The following is a 26,115-nucleotide window of genomic DNA, read 5'->3' as shown; positions in this document are numbered from 1 at the left end:
CCTGTAGATATACTGCAAGGCAGCGGAGGTTTAGGATCAGAGTTTTCCTTCTCCTAGGTGGGCTACCTACCCAGGTTGATGAGCCCTGTCTACCCCTCACTTCCCTCTACAACAAGTGCAGAAACTACTTTCTTGATCATGTGGAAATGTTGAGGGAGGTAAGAGAGGATATATTGATTAAATATTATCCCTCCTCACTCATGCTAGTGAGCAACAGCAGAGCACACTGATGGATTCATTAGGTAAAGGTAAAAGGTAAAGGGACCCCTGACCATTAGGTCCAGTCATGGCCGACTCTGGGGTTGCGGCGTTCATCTCGCTTTATTGGCCGAGGGAGCCAGCATACAGCTTCCGAGTCATGTGGCCAGCATGACTAAGCCGCTTCTGGCGAACCAGAGCAGTGCACAGAAACGCCGTTTACCTTCCCGCCGGAGCGGTACCTATTTATCTACTTGCACTTTGACGTGCTTTCGAACTGCTAGGTTGGCAGGAGCAGGGACCGAGCAACAGGAGCTCACCCCATCGCAGGGATTCGAACCGCCAAACTTCTGATCAGCAAGCCCTAGGCTCTGTGGTTTAACCCACAGCACCACCCGTGTCCCTTTGATGGATTCATTAGAATCATTTAAATTAAGCAATCCAGTCTGGATTGGTCCTGGTAAGTTTCCTCTTTTATTTCCCTCTTAAAATAATAATAACACGACAGTCTTCTTTAAAAGTAAGAGTAAAGTTTACTTACATTCAGTTCACAGCAGTAATCTGAAGGCAGGCTTTATCTTGTGGTTACAGTTACATTTGCAGAGAAAAGAAGTCTGAGCTATGCCTCAGACTTTCTACCTTGTCGTTTCCATCCTCTGTAAGGATGAGCCATGTGCTGGATAAGAGCCAGAAGAGGACTCTGAAAGGAGAAAAGGGAAAAGGGGAAGATGACTGCGTGGCTTTCGCTTTCACAGGGTCTGCTAGGGTCATGCCCATCTACCTGGTCACACACAAGGGAAGGAGGCTCCAGAAGAGGTATCACAGGAAGCCACATCCCCCTGTGCGCCCACTCTAGGCATCAGGAAAATGTTGTACTTGACTGCTTCTGCATCCCACAGATCATTGGATACAGTGGTGTAATTGCATCGTTATAGATTTGTCTCCTGTTGCTCCGTGTAGGACTTGAATCAATGGATTGGACTACACATTAGGAGGAATTTCCTGAATGTTTGAGCTGTTTGATTCTATTGTATGCCTCTATGATGGATTTTTTCCAAGCATCATATTGATGTTTGTGCTGAGACAAACTGTAGACATGCAAGTTCACCATTCTTTTCAAAACATACACAATTGTGAAAGTGCATCTTGGCAATCTGATGGGTAAGGATACAACCAGTGTGTGCGAACTATGATGGCTGTGCTTCCAGTTGTTGGCAGATGCCACTGTAATCCTTTTCATCCTTACAAAGCTCCAGGGTGAGGGCAGGAAGCCTTGACCATCACTGCTGATGTCATGTGATACCATCATGAAGCCATATCAGAGTGAGGATCAGAGGACTGTCTCACCAGAGTGGTGCATGCTCTAGTTATCTCCTGCTTGGGCTACTGCTATGCACTCTACGTGGGGCTACCTTTGAAGGTGACCCGAAAACTACAACTAATCCAGAATGTGGCAGGTAGACTGGTGACTGGGAGGTGGCCGCCGAGACCACATAACACCAGTCTTGAAAGACCTACATTGGCTCCCAGTATGTTTCCAAACACAATTCAAAGTGTTGGTGCTGACCTGTAAAGACCTAAATGGTCTCGGTCCTGTATACCTGAAGGAGCATCTCCATCCCCATCGTTCCGCCCGGACGCTGAGGTCCAGCGCCGAGGGCCTTCTGGCGGTTCCCTCATTGTGAGAAGCAAAGCTACAGGGAACCAGGCAAAGGGCCTTCTCGGTAGTGGCGCCCACCCTGTGGAACGCCCTCCCATCAGATGTCAAAGAGATAAACAACTACCTGACATTCAGAAGACAACTTAAGGCAGACCTGTTCAGGGAAGTTTTTAATGTGTGACATCTTAGTGTATTTTTGGTCTTTGTGGAAGCCGCCCAGAGTGGCTGGGGGAACCCAGCCAGATGGGCGGGGTACAAATAATAAATTATTATTATTATTATTATTATTATTATTATTATTATTATTATGACAGTGCTTCTTGCCTTCACTCTGGAAGAGTGTGGAGAGAAAAGAATGGCACATGCCAGCAGCTGAGGGCTCCCACTCTCAACCAGGCTGCGAAAGAGTTGCCAGAATTGGTGCGTTGGAGCAACTTCAGGAAAATGTTTGCTCATCTCCCCAGAGCTGAAAGGAAAAAGTTCAGTAAAGATCTGCAGCTTATGCTTATTCAGGCCTGTACAACCTGCAGCTAAGCTGAATGGAACTGGCTCCCTGTGTATGAAAGCCTACCAGGAAATGGACTGATTTGGTATTTCTCACATCTGGGACTTCAAAAATGGTGGGTTGTGGAGTACCTGCTAAATCATGATGGGGCTGGTGGGCTTCATTTACCCTGTTGGTTCACAAGATGTGTTGGTCTGATTTATGGTCTCTCTGCATGTGAATTACCTAAAAGTGCATATTTATTGCACCATCTACTTCAACATGTTTTTGGCATTGCTTGCCAAATATTGATCACGCTGCCCATCTTTTGCCAATGTGACATCTCCACCCTATGAACACCTTGAAATATTAGCTTATGGAGCAGTCCCATCTCGTATGCTTTACTGGGATACTGCTATTTATACCCTTCATTTTCCATTTATGCCCCAATATTTTTAAGTTTTCTTTTTTTAAAAAAGCTGGCAATAATTCTAAACGTCTTGGATCCATCTCAGTTTGCTATACGACTGTACAATTTATGCTTATAATTTGTCTCCCACGAGGCATGGTAGGCTCTGCCCATAGGTGTAAACATAAATAATCTTACCCCTGCATTATAGATTATCAAATTTTTTACTACTTTTCCCCCCAGTTACATGCTTAGATTCAAATCCAGTCGAAGTTAAATGCTTTCAAGGGTACCTCAAAACCTACCAGCAATTTTACTGGGGCAGCAAGTACAAAAGGGAATACCTTATATTCCCTGTTGAGATTATTAGGGATGGGAAATAAACTCAAATTTTGCATGCATTTTAATAAAATACTACCTAATTGATGCCTTTGAATTCTGGTGCTGGAGGAGACTCTTGAGAGTCCCATGGACTGCAAGAAGATCAAACCTATCCATTCTGAAGGAAATCAGCCCTGAGTGCTCACTGGAAGGACAGATCCTGAATCTGAGGCTCCAATATTTTGGCCACCTCATGAGAAGAGAAGACTCCCTGGAAAAGACCCTGATGTTGGGAAAGATGGAGGGCACAAGGAGAAGGGGACGACAGAGGACAAGATGGTTGTACAGTGTTCTCGAAGCTACCAGCATGAGTTTGACCAAGCTGTGGGAGGCAGTGGAAGACAGGAGTGCCTGGCGTGCTTTGGTCCATGGGGTCACGAAGAGTCAGATATGACTAAACGGCTAAACAACAACAACCTAATTTTTACTTTTTGAACCAAAATGTGAGCCAGAAAGATTATTCTTTGAAAGTCATTTTTTTTCCAAATTTTGTAATGCAGTTGCCCAATCAAGCAATGGGCACGAAAATGGATACAACAGGGCAAAGAGTATGTAAAAATGCACAGAATAGGAGAAAATGTGTATAAAAGGACACACTTATAATAGGGGGAAATGTGCAAAACAATACATACGTTAGTGAAAGCAATAATCCCCAAAGCAAGCCAAACTCTGGGCAAGAGTTTTAACCCCTGGAATCTCTCACCACTCAGTGACCGGGGTGGGACAATAATAATTACAAACTGATGTGGAAAAGTGGAGAAGTGAATTTAAAATTGGAAAAACGAGAACCAGCAACAGATTCATCAAATCCATAGCTGGATGGGGATGGGTTAACTTGATTGTGGTAACCTGCGCGGGAACCTTATGGTGAAGATACACTACCAAATGTCATAAATCTCAAATACAGCATTTGCCCAGGCTGAAGGAATAATAGTTCATCTTTTTAATGGATAAAAATGACACAAATGCAAATTTGAAAATGTCAACAATTTAGCTGAATATTTGTTAGAAAGGCTGGCTACTAGAAATAAAATAAAATAATAAAATAGTGTACACTTGTCTTAAAATACGAGCATTTTTTGATAACAGAATAAGAATAACTACTGCTTGTTTTTGTTTTCCCATATAAAATCCCTGTGCAAAGCTGCTATTTGTCTAGTGAAGTGGAAAAAGTCAGACATCTTATGGTTGGAATATGTGCACATTTAAAGCAATTCCTTCAGACATCATGGACTCAAAACACCTCTCCTATTTTGACATTGAAATGAAACTTGCAGCCTCTCTGCTTCCGTGTAGCTCATTTTCCAAAAGCACTCTCCCCTGTAGTGAGATCGGTGAATTATCCCATTCTTGAAATCCATAGAAACCTAAAGCTTTCTAGGTTGTGTGGCACAGACAACAGGCAGAGGCGAATGCCCCAGAATGAAAAGGGAACTTACAATCTGTCTCTGCCGGCACTTAAATAATAGGGCTTATAATATATAACATCAACGTGTGCAGCAGATAATGGAAAACAGATTTGACCCACTGCCTTGGAGTCGGGGATTTAGGCTGTGGCAAGGCAATAATTGCATTTAAACTTTTGTTTTCGTGGAAGAGCAGACACATTTATTTTCCATGCCAGCTTTCCATTACCCCTTAAGTTTTCTGATCCTCTTAAGAGATTTATCTCCCAAGGATTGAAACCCATCTCTCGTTGCCGCGCAAGCCGAAAGGTGTATAAGCTACGGCGATTTTCTGCTTGATAAACTGGAGGGTGCTGTTGTTATGCTTTGATGTCCAGAGGCCTACCAAACGTTGGGAATCTGCATGGGGATGTAGTGATAAATGAGAGCTGTAGCTGAAGGTTCAAGAGACCTCAGTTGTGGACTTTGGGCTTTAAAACTTCAGTGGCACCTTGTGCGCAGGGGCGTAGGAAGGGGGGTGCAGGGGGTGTGGGCCTCCCCGGGTGTCATCATCATCATCATCATCATCATATATTATTTATACCCCGCCCATCTGGCTGGGTTTCCCCAGCCACTCTGGGCGGCTTCCAACAGAACACTCAAATACAATAACCTATTAAACATTAAAAGCTTCCCTAATCAGGGCTGCCTTCAGATGTCCTCTAAAAGTTTGGTAGTTATTTTTCTCTTTGACATCTGGTGGGAGGGCGTTCCATAGGACGGGTGCCACTACCAAGAAGGCCCTCTGCCTGGTTCACTGTAACTTGGCTTCTCGTAGTGAGGGAACCGCCAGAAGGCCCTCGGCGCTGGACCTCAGTGTCTGGGCAGAACAGTGAGGGGGTGACAAAATGACAAAAATATGAGGGGTTTTTTTTTAAAAAAAATTGGGCTCACGAAACTTTTTAGTTCAGTCCAGAGACGTGACGTAAAGTGGCTGGTGCTAGGTGACTGTCTACCGCCTCTCCCTCAACCGCTCTCCAGCTGAGGGGGAGGCTACGGAGAGGCTCCCTGCCTTGGCTCACTCCTTCCCCTTCTTTCTCTGGCTTCACCCCCCTTCATCCCTCCCTCTCACCCGCCTCCCGTCTTCACGTTGCTTCCATTTCCTCCCTAGTCGTCCTCCTTCCTTTGCTCTTGGATTTCTTCCCACTCCCTTCTCCACTCCCCACCCCACCTCTCTCTTATTTTATTTTATCGATACAACAAGAAAAGAAGAAAGAGAAAACACAAATACCAAATTACACACAGGAATAACCATAGACACATAATTTTCTGAACAAACGATAAAACATAAATTGGTCTTAACACTAAAGACCCAATCTCCCGTCTATTCCATATTTTGATTTCATATTACTTATTGCCAATACAGTGGTACCTCGGGTTAAGCACATAATTTGTTCTGGAGGTCCTTTCTTAACCTGAAACTGTTCTTAACCCGAGGTATCACTTTAGCTAATGGGGCCTCCCGCTGCTGCCGCCGCACAATTTCTGTTCTCATCTGTTCTCATCCTGAAGCGACGTTCTTAACTTGAGGTACTATTTCTGGGTTAGCGGAGTCTGTAACCTGAAGCGTCTGTAACCCGAGGTACCACTGTACACACTTTTATCATAATTAAACTTTTTCTTAATATACCTTAATTCTTATATCTACCTTGCAACTATTACAGAAGTTCCTCAAGGAACCCACCCCACATCTCTGTTTTTTATATAACTTTTTATTAAAGATTTAAACAAAACATATTATCCAAAAACATGTCATCCTTATTTTTTTTCCATTTTCCTCCCTCCCCCCACGCTACCACACAAAACCCACCCACCCCCACCCCTCCGACTTCCCTCAGTTCCAATCTTTGGTTTCTCTGTGAATGCTATTCCACCCCACATCTCTTTGATCTTCTCTCCCCTTGCCCATCCCACCCCTTCTTTTCTCTGCGGTGTGCCCCATCTGGTTTGCTGCAGGAGAAAAGTTGGAGGGGACCTGCGAGCGGCTCTCCCCCTTCTGCCTCCTGCTGCTGCCTCCTCCATCTCCTCATCCCAGGCTCCATACAACCTCAGCAGTAGCAGCGAGAGCAGCCGCTGTGGGGGCGTGGCCAGGCTGGAAAGGCTGTGAAGGGGCGGAGCTCCCGGCAGTGCCCCAGAATGAAGTGGAGTCCCAGCCGATGCGCGCGACATACCGGGCACCGGAGCAGCTAGCTATGCCACTGCTTGTGCGACACCAAAATTTAGCAGCCCTCGGACTTCCGGGTTAGCGCCAACGACGAATGGCGGAGTTCCTCCAATCGGAGGAACGGGCTCCGTGGAAATTGGGTCTTCCCACCGCGGCGAAGGCGGGAGCCCGCTAGAAATCCCAGGCGGAGAAGCCTGGGAACGTGGGGTTCAGCAGAGCACCAAGAGCGCCTCCCCTACTCACGAGGAAACCCCTTTTCGGGGCCCCGGAGTGAAGTGGGGTGAGCAGCGCGGTGCTGTGAACCGATCACTATTTTCATGGAGGGAAGCCGCGCAGCCATCGCCGGAGAGCGCTGACTTTTTCCTGATGACATTTGGACTCTAAATCAAGTACCCGTGAGTAAAAACGGAGAATTGGATCAAAAAATTTGCAAAATTTATGAATTAGGCACAAGCGGGAAGGTTTAAACAGGAAGTCCGCCTTCCGCTTTTTGTATATAGACTGAAGCAAAGACCTTGCAAACTAACAGCCTGGAAAACTGCTTTAAAGTTGGAAATTTCCTGCATCCACAACTAATAAAACCCCCTTGGGAGCAGGAGAAAAGGGGGGGGGAATTGGACTGTTTAATCCTGCGGGAGGAGAGTAAAGGAATTTAAGTTTCCATCGTCCCAAACCTGGGGACGGGGTGTCGGGACAGAAATTGTTTGATACGTCCATTGATTGAAAGTGGAGTGCTTTGACAGATAGTTAAAAAAAAAGAAGAGAAACTAATTAACTTCAACGCTACCTTCTGCATTTCTGTATTTTAAAGATACAAAGTATTTGAAAATCGAAAGGATTTGAAATCGAAAGTAATCTCCTTTGTTGGATACATTTTAAAAATGGATACAAAAAGAAACTGTGTCCCCTAGAGGGAGCCTGTCAGTTTGTTGTTGTAGTTTACTTGGACTTTACAGCTGCAAGATTTGGATCGTGGGACCAGCCGTTTGACCTTGAACAGAAATGTGTTGGAAGGAAGGTTTAGTGTCTGCCCTTGGCATGACAAATGCCTTGCTGGAGCAGCTGCATGAGAAAATGAATTTGATGCATGAAAAATTGGACTTGATGAGCGCTGTGGCCAGCGAATATGATTTAACAGGGAATAAGGATAAAGAAGTTATACAGCGACCAACTCAAGAATCTGGTTTGACAAGGCAAGTCCAAGGGCAGATGAAGAAGGAAGAGGCAGTGATTACTCCTCAAACAACACAAATGGAGAAATCCAAAGTCCTGCAGGAACAAAAGTTACTGCGTTGGAAGATTGAACTTGGAGAGTGCTGGGAAGTGTTTGAAGTCAAGGAAGCTCTTAACACTAGTGGGACTATGAAACAGGTGAACAACTATCTTTTGGATAAATACTTTTTGGATTACAAAGATGACGACGGGGAGAGGGACTGGGGGGAAGGGCCCAGCCTGACGAAGGAAAATGGAAATTATTACCGGATGGAACCCTCTGGAGACCCACTCCCCAAGAAGCTAAAAATAGACAAAGAAGTGCGCAAGCACAAACAAGGACAAGAAAATGTGCAGAGGGGGCCAAGAAGAGACTTAAGGGCCTCGGATATAAGAACACCAGATTGATGGACTGGATGTAATGGACAGAAAGGACTGACATGACCCAAAACCAGGATAAAAATTAGAGATATCAAGGGAAATTCTTTTGTTAATTTTGGAATTAGTGTAACATTAATGAAATATCAGGGAACATGCTGGAAAGGAACCAAATTGACTTTAGCAGAAATGATTCAAGGAGATATGAATGAATATGATGTAAATTTTGAAACTTTAAGATTTTTAAGATAAGATAAGGTTAAAAAGATTAAGGTAAATTGAATAACAGATTATATTAAAAGATGGAAAGGTTATGTTGAATTAATTGATAAGATAGATTGTGAAGATTAATCATTTAAATTAAAATTGAGAAACATGGGAAGAATTTGCTGGAATGACGAATCAAACTAGAATACAAAAAGGGAGGTGTGAGGAGGTTCAAGAAATAAGCAAATGGAAAGTTGTAATTTGAGATCTGTATTTTTCTTTTTTGGCTTTTTCTTTTTGTCTTATTTTTTGCTGTATTTTTCTGATTTTTTTTGTTTTTGTTTTTGTATTGATGAAATTCTGAATAAATATCATTAAAAAAAAAATTAGCAGCCCTCCACCCCTCACCTTAGCCTCTCCCTCTGGCATTGTGGGTGCCTGGCACAAGCCTGTCATGCCACACATGCAGCATGTGTGTGTGATGTCATGTGGCAGGAGGAGGTCCAATGGGGCCCACTGCACCCACAGGAAGGCTCGGTGGGGCCCATTGTGGCCTCTTGAAGGTAAGGTGGCATATGGCGGTGAGTGGGGGTAGCAGCGGCGGGGAGTAGTGGTGGTGGCAGTGGTGGCGCAAGACGGCAGGCTATGAGGGCTGAGCCACGAGGGAGGAAGGGGGCGGTGGGGGCGGTCAGCCCCGGGTGTCATCACTGAGGGGGTGACATTCAGCGTACCACCCGCCTGCGACTCCCAAGCCTACTCCGAGCTGTCGGGGGAAGGGGCGGAGCTGCGCCACCTTGGCGGAGGCCTTCCCCCCTTCCTCCTTCATTTTGACAGTTCAGGGGAGGCTTGGAAGTTGCCCCCAACTCCTGGGCTGCTTCCTGTGGGGGGGGTAAGCCACCCCCAAGCTGGCAAAAGGAAGAGGAAAGGGAGGAAGGCTGCTGGCAAAGTGGCGTGGCTCCCCGCCTACCACCCAGGAAACAGCCCGCTATGGGTGGCTCGCTCACTGCACCCCCACAGGCAGCTTGCCCCCTGGGACGCTTGCCCTGCCCCCATGGCCCCTCCCCCAGGTGCACAGCTTGTGCGCTGCTCCAGGTGTTAGAGCAGGTAGCTCCACCTCTGGGCTGAGCACCCACAACAACAAAAATGTGGGTGCCCGGGCCCCCAGGTTCCCCTGGAGTTGGTGCCCCTTCCCTCTGGGAGGTGATATGGACTGGACCCAGAGGCAGAGGAAATGCGTACGCTCAGCAAAAGAGGAGGCAGGCAGGCACCTCTGAGCTCGCCTCTCTGCTTCTAGCTAAGACATCCTTCAAACTGCACGGTCTCTTTATGCATCCCCCAAACGAAGCCTATTTTTAAGCACCTCAGCCTCCATCAGTGTCCTCCTCAAACCTTCACACGGTGCAGTTAGTTGTACAGCCTGCTGTCTTAGCTCTGCCTGACTGCATGCTATTAGAGACATCGACTGCTCCAGGCCCTTCGGCGCTTGCAAAGAGACGCCTACCTTCTGCCTGTCATGGCTCAGCACAAATCTATCTCAAGTGCTGTCAGGCCTCCCCGCTCTATCCTCAATATGCTACCTGAGAAATCCAACTTTAAGGTAACCTTTAAACCTCCTCCTCCTCCTCCTCCTCCTCCTTCTTCTTCTTCTTCTTCTTCTTCTTCTTCTTCAGTCCAAACATTTCATCCCCTTCCAGGGCCAACATACCAAAGGTGAAAGTGGGTGGACGATGAATGCAGAACTTCCCCTTCGTACAGCAGGCTAGGTTTTTAAAATATGTATTCTTTTCCGATTTTAACAGAACCACAAAAGAAAAGCCATGAAATAGCAGGATCCCACCCCCAGAGAGGCAAATCTCGCTACATCGTGCTGCCAGTTGTGTGGCAACATTTAATTGCAGTATACAATCATCCCAGCCAGAGAATTTTTTTAAGGGGACCTGCCTTTTCCTCTGCTGCTGTGCACTTAATAAAAGGGTGCCAATCTATTGAAAAAGTGTCCTTCAATTTCAGCCCTTTGCTATTTTTATTTTATCGGTTAGCTTCTCTGTTAACACTAGTTTCCAGGATTTCCTGTACTGTGAAGTCAGCACAGTATCGTCCAAAGGTTTAAAGTATTTGGCTAATTTTAAGAAGCCAAGATGGGCAAGGGTCACATACACAGGAGGTTGGCCGTACTTCTTGTTATGTCTGGAGCTTTAAATCCTAATAAGAGGCAGGAAGGATTTTAGAATGTAGTAATATGATTGGCAGCATCTTAAAAAGCAGAGACATCACCTTGCCAATAAAGGTCCGTATAGTAAAGCTATGGTTTTCCCAGTAGTGATGTATGGAAGTGAGAGCTGGACCATAAAGAAGGCTGATCGCCGAAGAATTGATGCTTTTGAATTATGGTGCTGGAGGAGTCCCATGGACTGCAAGAAGATCAAACCTATCCATTCTGAAGGAAATCAGCCCTGAGTGCTCACTGGAAGGACAGATCCTGAATCTGAGGCTCCAGTACTTTGACCACCTCATGAGAAGAGAAGACTCCCTGGAAAAGACCCTGATGTGGGAAAAATGGAGGGCACAAGGAGAAGGGGACGACAGAGGACGAGATGGTTGTACAGTGTTCTCGAAGCTACCAGCATGAGTTTGACCAAACTGCGGGAGGCAGTGGAAGACAGGAGTGCCTGGCGTGCTCTGGTCCATGGGGTCACGAAGAGTCGGACATGCCAAAACGACTAAACAACAACAACAACAACATGATTGGCTGTTGGAGCTGTCCAATCTGGCTACAGAAGGGAAGTTTGAACCAGCCTATCAGGTGTGACTGAGGGTGTGAATAAAGGATATATAGCCTGGGGCTGGGTGGGAAGAACACAGACTAACGCCCGATGACTGACTGTTTTTATTACAAACTGAAATAAACTCCATGAAACTGATGGCTCTACTCTGAGTATATTTTACTTCTTCAAGAAGTTTATCCACATCCTCAGGCAGCAGTGATCTAAACTGATCCTGCATGGATGGAACAGACAATTTCCTAGACCCTTTCGCTGGACTTATTCTGATTGTGGCATCTGCCCGAATCTGAGCAATTTTGTCCCTACAGTGCCTTGCAAATCTGTCACAGCAGGCCTTGATGAAGGTTGAGTTATGCTAACTCATTACTAACCCATTACTGCTTTCATTTCCCTAAACCGGGGAAATTCGCAAAGAAATCCAGGAACATCCGCATGGCAGCCCTAACTAAGGAAGGCATTTCATGGAGAATGACCTCTGTGCATTGGTGCATTTGACCCACAGAGCTGCAGAATAAATGATTCAAAATAGCAATAAATTGTGGAATAAAGTATACCTAGTGAAGTCAGTTATGCAAATTGCTTGCATAATTTATTCCGACTGCAGAATTCAGCTTTTCTTTTTTAGGCTGGTGGCAGATTCAGTATAGTTTCAGAATTTTGCTTTTCTTGTACATGAGTGGCAGGATCCAATTCAAGACTAACAGCAAATGCAGAAAGCTTTCACACCTTTTTCCTGAAGAAAAGATTCCAAAGTAGGCTCAAAGTCGCAAAATCTGGATTGAAAGGGATAGCAAATTTCAAGAAGGAACCAATGCATTTTGGGTGGCCAACTTTTCATCCCAACAATGTAATGTGTTCCAGCGACCCTGGTGAGATGTGCAGACATGTGCAGGTGATGTTTTTTTACCTACGTGCCATGAGAAACTTCTCTTGCTGATTTCTGAGCACGAGCTCCTCTGAAAGGCACGGGATCAAGCCAGGCCCATTCTCCCCCCCCCCCCTTTGCATCAGCCTCATGATGGGTCATTGTGGGGAAAACCTTTTCTCCCCTCCTTTGATGAAAAAGCAGTTATGGAGAATAGCACATGACTGAAGCTTCAGGCGCTGAAATCTATCATGCGGTCCTTTGACCTCACAACAGGATGCCAGGGTACAAAAGTTCCAAGGTCCTTTCATATTACATTAAGAGGGGCATTGTTTTGAAGGCTTGGGAAACGATAGGGACACAGGAAGTTGCCTTAGGTCCCAACCACACGATACATTTAAAGCCCTATCCCACCTTACACAATCCTGGCTTCCCACAAAGAATTCTGGGAGCCAGGGGTGCTGGCTCCTAGAGGCCGAGCCCTTTTGGCACCCCCTATATTTTGGGGGTAGCCCCCCTTCTGTTAAGTTGTGTGTGAACATATCAGACGACACAGCGATTCTTCAAACAGCTCTTGTTTATTCACAGGCCAGAACTGAACTGAACTGAAGGGTTCAGTCAGCCTGCTTATATAGAGCTCCAGTACAAGGTAACTGTAACAGTTTTCTAAAACTATCCAATCACTGAACGTCACTTTCAATCCCTTATTTGCATAACTATCTATAGTATCCCCCTGCTGGCCCAGGATGAGAACTTTAGCACATAACACCTTTGATGTCCCAAAAGCACAGGAGGCAGGAGGGCTTCAGTGTCCTCTCAGAAGCTTCTGCCCGGCTTAGGAAGGGTGGCGTGAAACAACTAGATCCAGGCTGGAGATAGATTTTTTTTTTCATATAATATTTTTTGGAATTTTACAAAAACATCAGTTTACAAAATACAAAAAAGAACATATGAAAAGAACAAAATAAAAAAAGAAAACCTAAAAAAATACATAAAAAAGAAGAAATACAAATAAAAATACAATATACAAAGAACGAATAGGTAAAAGAGAATTTAAAAACAAATCCATTTTTTATAACTTTATGCTCATTAACTTGTTTCCTTGACCTCCTCACACCTCCCCTTTTTGTATTCCCATTTAGATAATCAAATCAGCAAATCCTTACCCTCTTTCATTTATCTTAACTCTATATCTTAACATATTATAACTATATTTTCATCCATTATCAATTCATTTTTGCATTTTCTTATTAACTTTGTTGCTAATACCCCCTATTCAATCCAATCATCATTTTAACATTCATTAATTTTACAATATTTCTGTAGATAGTCTTTAAATTTCTTCCAATCTTCTTCCACCAACTCTTCTCCCTGGTCTCGGATTCTGCCAGTCATTTCCGCCAGTTCCATATAGTCCATCACCTTCATCTGCCACTCTTCCAGGGTGGGTAAATCTTGTGTCTTCCAATACTTTGCAATCAGTATTCTTGCTGCTGTTGTTGCATACATAAAGAAAGTTCTGTCCTTCTTTGGCACCAATTGGCCGACTATGCCCAGGAGAAAGGCCTCTGGTTTCTTCAGGAAGGTATATTTAAATACCTTTTTCATTTCATTATAGATCATCTCCCAGAAAGCCTTAATCTTTGGGCACGTCCACCAAAGGTGAAAGAAAGTACCTTCATTTTCTTTACATTTCCAACATTTGTTATCAGGCAAATGATATATTTTTGCAAGCTTGACTGGTGTCATGTACCACCTATATATCATTTTCATAATATTCTCTCTTAAGGCATTACATGCCGTAAATTTCATACCAGTGGTCCACAACTGTTCCCAGTCAGCAAACATAATGTTATCTTGTGCCCATTTAATCATTGCAGATTTATTTATTTTTTATATATATATTTTTTTGCATTCTGTCATCCATGGATTTTTTTTTTAAATAAATTTTTATTAGAGTTTTACAGAAAAGAAAAGTAGAAATTCTCAGAATAAGAAACCATAAGTTACAGAAAAAAGAAACACAAAAAAAAATACAAAGAAAAAATCACAACTAATTAAAAAAAGTTAAATTTAAGCAAAGAAAAAAAAATAAAACAAATCCATTTTTCCCAATGACCTCAGATTCATATGCTTATGTTCTTGACCTCCTCACGCCTCCCCCCTTTTGTATTCCCATTTAGATATTTAATTCAGCAAGTTCTTACCCTTTTTCAAATATTTAAACTTTATACCATAACATATTCTATATCAATATTTTCAACCAATCATCCATTTTAACAGCAAGTTATACATTCTTGAAAGTATCTTAGTTTTGGGATCTAACAGTTCTGTTTCCAATTTTGATTTTTCCACCTGGAAGCCAATTTTTTTGTCCAAATTATAGGCCTCTCTTATTTGATAATAATGAAGCCAGTCTCGCACTTTATCTTTTAATTTCTCAAAACTCTGCAATTTCAATTTATCTCCTTCTTGTTCCAATATTTCCCAATATTTCGGCCATTTGGCCTCCATATTGAGCTTTTTCTGAGCCTTTGCTTCCATTGGTGACAACCACCTTGGGGTTTTATTTTCCAATAAGTCTTTGTATCTTATCCAGACATTGAACAATGCTTTCCTGACAATATGGTTTTTAAATGCTTTATGTGCTTTATATGCATGCCACCCAAAAACATTATTAAAACCTTCCAAATCCAAAATGTCTGTGTTCTCAAGAAGCAGCCAGTCTTTCAACCAGCAGAATGCTGCTGATTCATAGTAAAGTTTAAGGTCTGGCAGGGCAAATCCGCCTCTTTCCTTTGCATCAGTTAATATTTTAAATTTTATTCTGGGCTTCTTGCCCTGCCAGACAAATCTAGAAATGTCTCTCTGCCACTTCTTGAAACAGTCCATCTTGTCCAAAATTTGCAATGATTGAAACAGAAATAACATTTTTGGCAATACATTCATCTTTATAGCTGCAATTCGACCCAACAAGGAAAGCTTCAAATTTGACCATATTTCTAAGTCTTTTTTCACTTCTGTCCAACATTTCTCATAGTTATCTTTAAATAAATTTAAGTTCTTAGCAGTCGTATTAACCCCCAGGTATTTTACTTTCTTGACTAATGTTAAACCTGTCTCCTTCTGAAACCTCTCTTTCTCAATCGGTGTTAAATTTTTCTCAAGAACCTTAGTTTTTGACTTGTTCAGCTTAAATCCTGCCACATGACCAAATTCTTGAATCAGTTCTAATACTCTTTTCATACTAGATTCTGGCTCCTGTAACGTCAAAACTAGGTCATCTGCAAAAGCTTTCAATTTGTATTGTTTGGCTCCGACCTGGATACCTTTAATCAGACAGTCCCTTCTAATCATATTTAGCAAAACCTCCAGGACCGAAATAAAAAGCAATGGGGAAATTGGGCAGCCTTGTCGTGTACCTTTCTCTATCTTAAATTCCTCTGTCATCACATTATTGACTATTAGCTTAGCCTTTTGTTCTGAGTAAATTGCACTTATACCATTTTCAAACCCTTGACCCACCCCCATCCCCTGGAGATTTTTCTTCATAAAATTCCAAGAAATATGATCAAAGGCTTTCTCCGCATCTATGAAAATTAAAACTGCTTTAGTATTAATATTCACTTGCAACTTCTCCAAAATGTTGATTATGTTCCTCGTGTTGTCAGACAAGTGCCTACCTGGGAGAAAGCCAGCTTGGTCCTTATGTATCTCTTCCACTAATACAGGGATATGGGGCGGTAGTTCTTAAGTTGTGTCTTTTCCGACTCAGTTTTCGGTATAAGTGTAATATAAGCTTCCTTCCACGACTCTGGCGCTTTTTTCCCCTCCAAAATTTCATTACAAACCTCCTTTAGTGGCTGAATTAACCAATTCTTCAAAGATCTATAATATTTTGAGGTTAAACCATCCGGCCCTGGAGATTTACCCAACTGCATATTCTGAATGGCACCTTCTACCTCCTGTTCTGTAATTTTATGGTTCAGCATTATCTTGTTTTCCTGAGAGATTTTTTGTAATCCATTTGTTTTTAAAAATTGGTCTATATCAAACTCTTTCTGTGGCCCTTGTGTATAACTGTTTAAAATACCTCTGGAAGCATTTTCTAATCTCCACTGGATTCTGAATGTTCTTTCCTTCCACTTCCAAATTAGTGATAGTATTGAGCTTTTGTCTTTTTTTCATTTGCCAAGCTAACAATTTTCCACATTTATTAGCCGATTCAAATGTCTTTTGTCTCATTTGTTTAATTTTCCATTCAATTTCCTGGTTCATCATCTTCATATATTGCACTTGATATAACTTTATGTCTCTCAGAATCTCTTGTGACTTTGGTTTCGCTCTTAGTTTCTTCTCACCCTCTTTATTTTTTCCAAAATTTTATCTTTTTTTTTCATTTTGGGCTCTCTTCTTTATTGTATTCTGTTGGATCAGAAACCCCCTCATAACTGCTTTACTTGCGTCCCAGATTATTCTTTTTTCAATAATAGTATTCAAATTTATCTCAAAATAGTCTCTCAAGGTTTTTTGGGCCTTCTCAACAACCTCTTGATCTCTAAATAAGGTGTCATTCATCCTCCATCTGAAGGAACTGATTGGTGTTAGTTTCATCTCCATTTTCACAGCATTATGGTTGGAGCAAGTTTTTGGGCAAATTTCCACTTTTCGAGTCTTAGGTGCCAGTCCTCTAGTTATCCATATTTGGTCAATTCTAGTCCATGTCATTTTGGCTTCAGAGAAGAATGTTCCCTCTCTTCCTAAGGGGTTCTTAATTCTCCAAATATCAATCAAGTCCATATTGTCAGTCAGTTCAAAAAAGGTTTTTGGTAGTCTGCCATCTTTAGTTACAATCTGTCTCTGCGACTTGTCCATATTTGTAGAAACCACTCCGTTCATATCTCCCATCATGATAATGTTGTAATCCATGTAGTCTAACAATGTCTCATGCAATTTCTTAAAAAATTCAGATTTCCCCTCACAGGCTGGAGATAGATTTATTGGATGATAAGAGAAATATATTATCAAAAATGTACGTTATTGGAATGACATACTGAAGATGAAGAAGTTAAAGGGGTAATGATATAGTGGGCTAAAGATTTTGGAATAATATTCCGTTAGAATCTTGGGAAAGGCTGTGGAATGAAAGGAATTAACTTTACTGCATGCAGTGCACTTAAAGAAAATGTGATGAAAATGATGTACAGGTGGTATTTAACACCAACCCAACTTGCTAAAATGTCTAGGAGAAGAACTAAGGGGTGCTGGAAATGTAAAGAAAAAGAAGGGAGTTTTTATCACATGTGGTGGACTTGTAGAGAAGTGAAAGCTTACTGGGAAATGATATATAAACAGCAAAAGAAAATGTATAGAAATACTTTTGTTTAAAAACCGGAATCATTTTTACTGGGAATTGTGGGGGAAGAGATACCAAAGGGAGATAAAAAATGATTTATGTATGCAACAACTGCAGCAAGAATTCTTTTAGCCCAAAAATGGAAACAACAAGAAATACCAACAAAAACGAGTGGCAGATGAAGATGATGGACTTTGCAAAACTGGCAAAACTGATGGGAAGAATTCAGAACCAGCGAGATCAAGCGTTCAAAAAAGACTGGAGTAAATTTATACAATATTTGAAGGACCATTGTAAGCAATCAACAACACTAGCAGGGTTGTAAGAAGACTTGTAATGATAACTGTTCTTACCTTTTTATATTTATTTAATAATTGGGATATTTTGAATGAGTGAAATGTAAATTGGAAAATGTATAAATGCTATGATATAAAAATTAACTCTGAAAACCAAGAGGAGGGGGGGGAGTCGAAAGCTCGTAAGAGCAAAAGAAGTTAAGTGGATAATGAGGATGTGTTTAAGTGTTATAAAAAGGAAACTCAATAAAAATTATCATTTAAAAAAAAAACAGGAAGGGTGGTGTGGTGCTCCAATGGGGTCCAAGACCCCTCTTTCCAGCTTCACAAAGCCCTCCTGGCTGCTGCTCTTCCTGACATCATGTGCACAATGTCTTTGTCATTCCCCCATCACCCTCACAAGCTGGTGGTTCTGCAGGGAGCTGCATTTTGATTGGGACAGCCCAATTACCCTCTGAGAGCCAGTGTGGTGTAGTGGTTAAGAGCAGTGGACTCATAATCTGGTGATCCGGGTTCGCTTCCCTGCTCTTCCACATGCAGCTGCTGGGTGACCTTGGGCTAGTCACACTTCTCTGAAGTCTCTCAGCCCCACTCACCTCACAAGAGTGTTTGTTGTGGGGGAGGAAGGGAAAGGAGAATGTTAGCCGCTTTGAGACTCCTTTGGGTAGTGATTAAGCGGGATATCAAATCCTAACTACTACTCCTCTTCTTCTTCTTCTTCTTCCCTGCAATTCCCTGAGTTTCATTAGAAGAGGGATTGTTAAAAGACTCTGAGAATCATAGCTCTAACAACTCTCAGCGCCCTTAACAAACTACAACTAAATTCTTTGCAGGAAGCCATGACTGTTTAAAGTTGTATCATTGTTGTTGTTTAATCATTTAGTCGCATCCGACTCTTCATGACCCCATGGACCAGAGCATGCCGGGCACTCCTGTCTTCCCCTGCCTCCCACAGTTTGGTCAAACCCGTGTTAGTGGCTTCGAGAACACTGTCCAACCATCTCTGTCGTCCCCTTCTCCTTGTGCCCTCCATCTTTCCCAACATCAGGGTCTTTTCCAGGGAGTCTTCTCTTCTCATGAGGTGGCCAAAGTCTTGGAGCCTCAGCTTCAGGATCTGTCCTTCCAGTGAGCACTCAGGGCTGATTTCCTTCAGAATGGATCGGTTTGATCTTCTTGCAGTCCATGGGACTCTCAAGAGTCTCCTCCAGCACCATAATTCAAAAGCATCAATTCTTCGGCGATCAGCCTTCTTTATGGTCCAGCTCTCACTTCCATACATCACTACTGGGAAAACCATAGCTTTAACTATACAGACCTTTGTTGGCAAGGTGATGTCTCTGCTTTTTAAGATGCTGACTAAGTTGTATCATAGTGTCCTCAATATATCGTGTGAATGTGATCTGAGTCAGATCCTTGACTGACCATGATTTGAAGTGGCTCTCCAGGGTATCAGGCAGAGATCAGCTATTGAACACACACCCCTAATTTTGACCCTTGGGTTCTAGTCCTGCTCTCCGCACCAGGAGAGAACAGGTTTTCTCCATCTTCTTTGTGTGAGCCCTTTCAATGTTGGAAGGCAGGCATTTGGTTAATGATAGCTGAATGTGTGAATTCAATCCAGTGGGGATGGGGAGAGAGCAATGTATTTGAATGAAGATGTTGCATCCTTGCTGGATGTCGCAATACTGTACTACTAATAATAATGTCCCTGTTCAAATCAGCCCCTGGTGTTTAGAAAAAGAACCAGCTTCAAGAGACAGACTTTCATGTCTTTGGTGACACAGGGTCACGGATGTTTAGACAGCAAGCAAAAATCAATGCAGGCGAAGACTGATGTGCTGGGCTTTTCCCGTGACCCCTTTAGTAACCCAGACTAATTAATACCCAGGGTGCTCATTCTGAAATCATATGCCATGTACCGTGTGTTCAGTAACAAGTGAAAATCGCAGAAGTGGAGGTAAAACACACACACACACACACACAATTTTTTAAGCCCTTGGCTTAGTATAAACCATTCTGAAAGCTTGCAGTGCGTGGCACAATTTGGTTTCAGGGTATCCAGCAATTTCTGTTGAAAATGAATCAGATTTGGTGAGATAACAAGGAGCAGGAGATAGCTGAAATCACTGAAATACCAGAAGATTGGGGACATGTTTGTTAAGACACAGGCTGAGCACAATGCAAGAGTTGCACAGAAAACATATATTTTTTCAGGCTGGGTGTGAAGAAAAATTACTCAGCCTGTCATCAGCCCTCTGTTTCTATCATTCTTTATCAGGCACTGCATCCTTTGTCATCAAGTATCTCTCCTGGTGAGGGGCACTTTGAGAAGGATTTGAGGGGTAGCAGGGCTAGTGACTCACACACCAGCCCTGCAGGGGAAGTGTGGCAAATCCTGCTGTCATTGTCCTCTCTGCATTGGCAAATATGTAGAACTGGATCTGCCCATCCAGACTGCCCATTCCATCCATTGGAACCTCATGGGAAGGAAAGGGTTTTAAATGGCTTCCTGTTCCATTTGACATCTTTGGCAGGTCTTTGGTCTTGGATTCCTCATGTGTTTTTGCTTGTCCTTCAGACAAAATAACTGAATAAGCTTCTGTCTTGCTCCTTGCTCCTGCCTCCTGGTTCATTCTGCGGTCCTGACTGCTGATTTCCCTCCTGGCTCACCTCAGACTACTACCCATAACCTTTTCCTTACAAATGGCATCTCCTCAAGGGGCCTGATTTGTCCTAAGTCTCTTTGTTTGTAAAAACGATGTGCAGGGCCTTCTTGGTGGTGGTTCTCTGTCTCTGGAATGCCCTCCCTGTGAGGTGTGCATCACCCGGGCATTTGATGACTGAAAGAGACTGTTCCTGGCAACCTTGAAATTATTAGCTTCAAGGATATGCAACTGTTTGTATTCTATTTTATTTCACACTGTATCATTTTCCTGCTATTTGTTGTTGTTCTTGCCCTGGACTTCTTTGGGAGGAAGGATGGGATAGACATTTGTTTATTCAACCAAGAAATAAAATAAAATGTGCCAGTTGCTCTTGTGTTCAGCATTGTTAATGCATTGTTTTATGCTGTCACAACGATCCATGACTGTGCTTCTTAATACACATGAGTAAACTCATGAGCGACACGGATGGGCCAAATGAGGGGAACAGTCATGTTCTAAAGCAAATCATGCCTCATTAGTTGTTAATACCGAAAGTTATGTAAAGCCGTTCTCCCATAAAAAGAATATTAAATAGTCAATTACTGCAGATTTCAGATTTATGCCAAGTTCCCATTGATGACTGAAATTCAATTCTCTCTGGCAGTCTTAGGCTGCTTTTAAAAAACTGCTCAGAAATGCCAACTGGTCCAGAAAGTGTTTGCACGGTTATTAACCTGTACAAATCACTGGGCTTGACGCAAGGTCTGTTTTGATGATTTCCACCCTCAGGGACATGCCAAAGCAAGCAGCCACCTCCTCCTCACCTTCTGCCACCTACTCCCCCTCCATGTGCTTTTTTCCAGGACCTGGTGAGCTTGTCTGAGAGGCAGGATGGACAAAACCAAAGGCTTCTTCCTCGCATGCCATATAATGAATTACAGCATGAAGGATAGCTTAGCCGTGCAAGCTAAATCTGGTGTCTCTGTGTTCACAAACCCATAACCTCCGAATATCCAAAACTGGAGGCTTATCAGAAGCTGGGGGGTTCATTTATTTTCTGACACGGACGTCCTGGCTTTCTTTCTCTGTCGTGGAGATCTGTTTCCATGGATGCTGCATCCATTTGTCCCACAGAGGTGCCAACTTGGGCTCCAGACTGTGGGTGCCCAATAGTGCACACACATGTCATGACGTCATGGCATGCCTGGTGCATGGCAGCAAGTGAGCTGGGGCCTCCACTGCGGGCCTCTGGTGGGGCCACCATGGCTGTAGACGTGCCTCAGAAGAATGGCCACAGCCACAGCAGGCCCCAACAGAGGCCCCACGGCTCAGGCTCTGGCCCAGTCACTGCCGTGACACCAAAGAGTCGGAGGTAAGGCAGTGGGTGGTGGCATCTGGCGAAGGCTAGACAGCCACAGTAAAAAAACAAAAACAAACCTGGGTGCCCAGGTGCCCAGGGTCCCCTGTAGATGTCTCCAGTGGCCTCCATCTGGACAGGAGAAGCGGCTGAGATACCATCACCACCAATACTGCAACTTACCAGACAGTGAGTAGTAAGAAGAAGAAGAGTTTGGATTTGATATCCCACTTTATCACTACCCTAAGGAGTCTCAAAGCGGCTAACATTCTCCTTTCCCTTCCTCCCCCACAACAAACACTCTGTGAGGTGAGTGAGGCTGACAGACTTCAGAGAAGTGTGATTAGCCCAAGGTCACCCAGCAACTGCATGTGGAGGAGCGGAGACGCGAACCCGGTTCACCAGATTACGAGTCCACCGCTCTTAACCGCTACACCACACTGGCTTAAGCAATTAAGGAGTGCAGGGGACCTCCTTAGATAAACTAGGCCACAGTTTGAGTGCTGGGGTGGCAAAGGCCTCACTTCTCATGGTCACCCACCAGATTTCAGAGAACAGGCCAGGGGCCCATAGAGCTAAACAAATGGGAATGTATGGATAGGAAGAGTGCACTAGATGGTAGCCAATGCTAGAACCACTTAAGTTAATGAGCAGAGTGAACCTAGGTTTGATGGGTCTACTCTGAGCAGGACTTCACTTGCTGTAACATCATCATCATCATCATCATCATCATCATCATAAATTTATACCCCGCCCATCTGGCTGGGTTTCCCCAGCTGCTCTGGGCGGCTCCCAACAGAATATTAAAAACACAATAAAACATCAAACATTAAAAGCATCCCTAATCAACGTGTATTGCAATGAACGCAACGTCTATTGCAAAAAATAATAATTGCCATTTGCTGCTCTGTTTCCTCTCCTCCCTACAGGCTTTGCGAATCCAAGCACTGCCATCTCGAACGTGTCCCAAAGCAGCCTGCACAATGCCCTGCACATCTACATGAATGGCTCCATGTCCCAGGTGCAAGGCTCAGCTAATGATCCCATCTTCATACTGCACCACGCCTTCGTTGACAGGTAGGGAGGAAGCTTCTTGGTGAGGGTGATGCCTTCCGTGAGTGCAGACAAATATGAAAGCTATTGATCAGGCGTGGGGGGAATTTGTCATACCAGAGAATGCATTTCATTCTGGCGCATATCTTCCAGGGCCCGCAAGCCAGTGGTGGGAGGGACTAGAGGGGAAAGTGGGTGGGGCTATGTAAATTTCACCTTTGGTTTCCACCCACAAGTACACACATCTCTCTAGTCACCATCTGGACAAGCAAGAGCCATCGACAGAGTTCAAAGATGCTGTCAGCTGAAAACACCCCATGGAGGCACACAGCAGGACCATGCAGAGATGCAGCTTTGAGGGGGATGGAGGCAGAGGAGAGGGTATGGAGCAGGTTCTGAGAGCCAAACAGGAAAATTGCAGGGTTATATTTGGCCCCCAGGCAAGAGACCCCACAGCTAATTCTCCTCTGGCCTCCTCGCTGGCCCAAGTAGGACCAATTCAGCCAGCTAGCCCTGGGGATTATCTAATGCTTATTTCCCCTAAATTGATTTCTAAATTTTGAATTTTATTGTTTTCATGTTTTCATACTGTATTTTATGCTGCTTTTACAAGTAAGTGTTTTAAATTTGTTGTTATCTGCCCTGAGCCTGGTTTTTGAACCTGGGAGGGCGGGGTATAAATAAAAATTTATTATTTATTATTATTATTATAGTAGCCATTGATGGCCTCCTAATCCTCCATGCTCTTCTTTTAAAGCCATCCAAGTTGGTGGGCATCACTGCCTCCTGCGGGAGCAAGTGCCACAGTTTACGCACTGCATGAAAATGTGCCTTCTTAGATGTGACAACCATGGGAGTATCTGCCAGTATACATAATAAGCCCCATTTGGGTGAACGGCGTGCTTTTTCTAAGGAAAGATGAGCAGGAAGCAGGAGTGCCCTGGCTGATCCCACCCCCCAATGCCACACAACCATTTACTCCCATCCTCGGATGTTGGCATCTGCAGTGCCAACACCTTCAAGGAGCGAAGTTTTGTAAATACAGCTGTGCTGTATGTGCTATATACATCAGTGCCAGCAGGTGGGGCTAATCAGCACACGTGATGTCAGAGCAGGCACAGAGAAACATTGATGGAAACAAGGGAACTGTTTGGCACGGAAGGACCTACAGATGTCTTGCTGTTCTTTCACGCCAAACTGACAACAATGTTTAAGGTTTAATGTTTAATGACAACAAAGGTTAAGGGGTGATATGATAGCCATGTTCAAATATATAAAAGGATGTCACATAGAGGAGGGAGAAAGGTTGTTTTCTGCTGCTCCAGAGAAGCGGACACGGAGCAATGGATCCAAACTACAAGAAAGAAGATTCCACCTAAACATTAGGAAGAACTTCCTGACAGTAAGAGCTGTTCGACAGTGGAATTTGCTGCCAAGGAGTGTGGTGGAGTCTCCTTCTTTGGAGGTCTTTAAGCAGAGGCTTGACAACCATATGTCAGGAGTGCTCTGATGGTGTTTCCTGCTTGGCAGGGGGTTGGACTCGATGGCCCTTGTGGTCTCTTCCAACTCTAGGATTCTATGATTCTATGATTTTGGCCCTTCAGTATCATCCTTAGCACTCACGGGGTCCTGGAACTGTAGATGCGGGAATCTCAACTGTTCTGTACAGTGGTACCTCGGGTTACATACGCTTCAGGTTACATACGCTTCAGGTTACAGACTCTGCTAACCCAGCAATAGTGCTTCAGGTTAATAACTTTGCTTCAGGATGAGAACAGAAATTGTGCTCCGGTGGCGCGGCGGCAGTGGGAGGCCCCATTAGCTAAAGTGGTGCTTCAGGTTAAGAACAGTTTCAGGTTAAGTACGGACCTCCGGAACGAATTAAGTACTTAACCTGAGGTACCACTGAGGTACCATTCCTTTCTGTTCTTTGGATTCCCCGGGACTGCTTAGCTGAACTTTATAAGTATCCAAACAAACCCCTGTGTTGCAAAAGAGAACGTCAACAATGTTTAGGCAACACGATGACCATATACATACGTAATAGACAATCTTTATAGAATTCCTTCAAACAATAACAAGTTCAAAAGGAAATCTTAGACTCAAAGTCTCTGAAAGTCTTTAAATGAAGCAAGGTACCAAACTTTGTACGACGAAAGATAAGCTGTGAAGCTTTGTGTATTCAGTAAATATAATGTCCAACACTGAACAGAGATTCCGGATATTGACTGCTCTTTCGAGAATATAGAATTGTTTCATAAACTCAATATATGAATATATGTGAATGAAAATATCAAATGCTGTGGAACAGTGCTCATGTAATAATGTAGTCACTGCTACGAACAATATTTTTTGAGAAACATATAAAGCCGCCTCCAGGTGATGCTAATAACAATGAGGTTGAGTTTAAAGGTACAGTGCAAAGTAACAATACAAATACAAGGAGATTGAGATTAAAGAAGCAGAAGAAAGAAAATACACTGCACTGCAGTGGCCTGGTTCCTTACCCCAACCACAGACCATAGCTTGGTGTCCCTGGCCCTCTCCTCTTGTAAGTAACCTTTGTCAGCAGACAAGAGAGCATTCATAAGCACAAGAAGAGCCCACTGGATCAGGCGAGTGGCCCATTCTGTTCTCGCACTTCCCTGTGAGAAACCTGCAAGCAGGATTTGAACACAGAACCTCCCTCCTCTCCCTTCTGGCAACTGGGATTCAGAAGCATTGCTGCCTCCAACTGCAGAGACAGAGTGTAGCCATCGTAGGCATCAATAGCCTTATCCTCCGCTAATTTGTCTAATCCTCATCCAAGCCGCTGGCCATCACAGCCTCCTGTGGCAATGAGTTCCATAGTTTAACTATGAGCTGTGTGAAGAAGTGCTTTCTTTTATCCAATTGAGGCTGGCAAGAGTGTGATTAAACTATAATAACCAATATTTTGGTGCCAGTATTTTGAGGGAGGTAGGAAGTGTGGGCGTTCCTATAGAGCCCTAACACGATGGGGGTGATGCTGTGCTGTCATTATGGAGACAAGCCGCCCATTGCTCCTACGGCTTCTGAATCTATCACCTTCCTGTACCCAGGGCATAATGAAAAACTCCCCTCTTCCTGTGGGGCGATCCGCTTTTAGCATGCAGATTGATTGATTAATATTCATGCTGCAATTCAGGATGTATTTTTTTTAAAGGCCCTGTGTGCATGCCAAGTATTATGATGATTATTACC

The 26,115-nt window shown here is 43.6% G+C and overlaps 1 protein-coding gene across 1 annotated transcript in view; it reads left to right on the top strand.

Annotated features, from left to right (window-relative positions):
• Nucleotides 1-26,115, top strand: part of TYR (tyrosinase) — a 61,781-nt gene that overhangs the window by 20,447 nt on the left and 15,219 nt on the right. The window contains exon 3 of the mRNA XM_083609944.1: nucleotides 22,770-22,917. Coding sequence (XP_083466070.1) covers nucleotides 22,770-22,917 — 148 coding nt within the window. The remainder of the gene's footprint in view (nucleotides 1-22,769; nucleotides 22,918-26,115) is intronic.

This window comes from Podarcis filfolensis, assembly GCF_964270895.1.
Source record: "Podarcis filfolensis genome assembly, chromosome: 4".
Classification (NCBI taxonomy): Eukaryota; Metazoa; Chordata; class Lepidosauria; order Squamata; family Lacertidae; genus Podarcis; species Podarcis filfolensis.
Note: the sequence above shows the minus strand (reverse complement) of the source record. Positions and strands in the feature narration are given on the sequence as shown.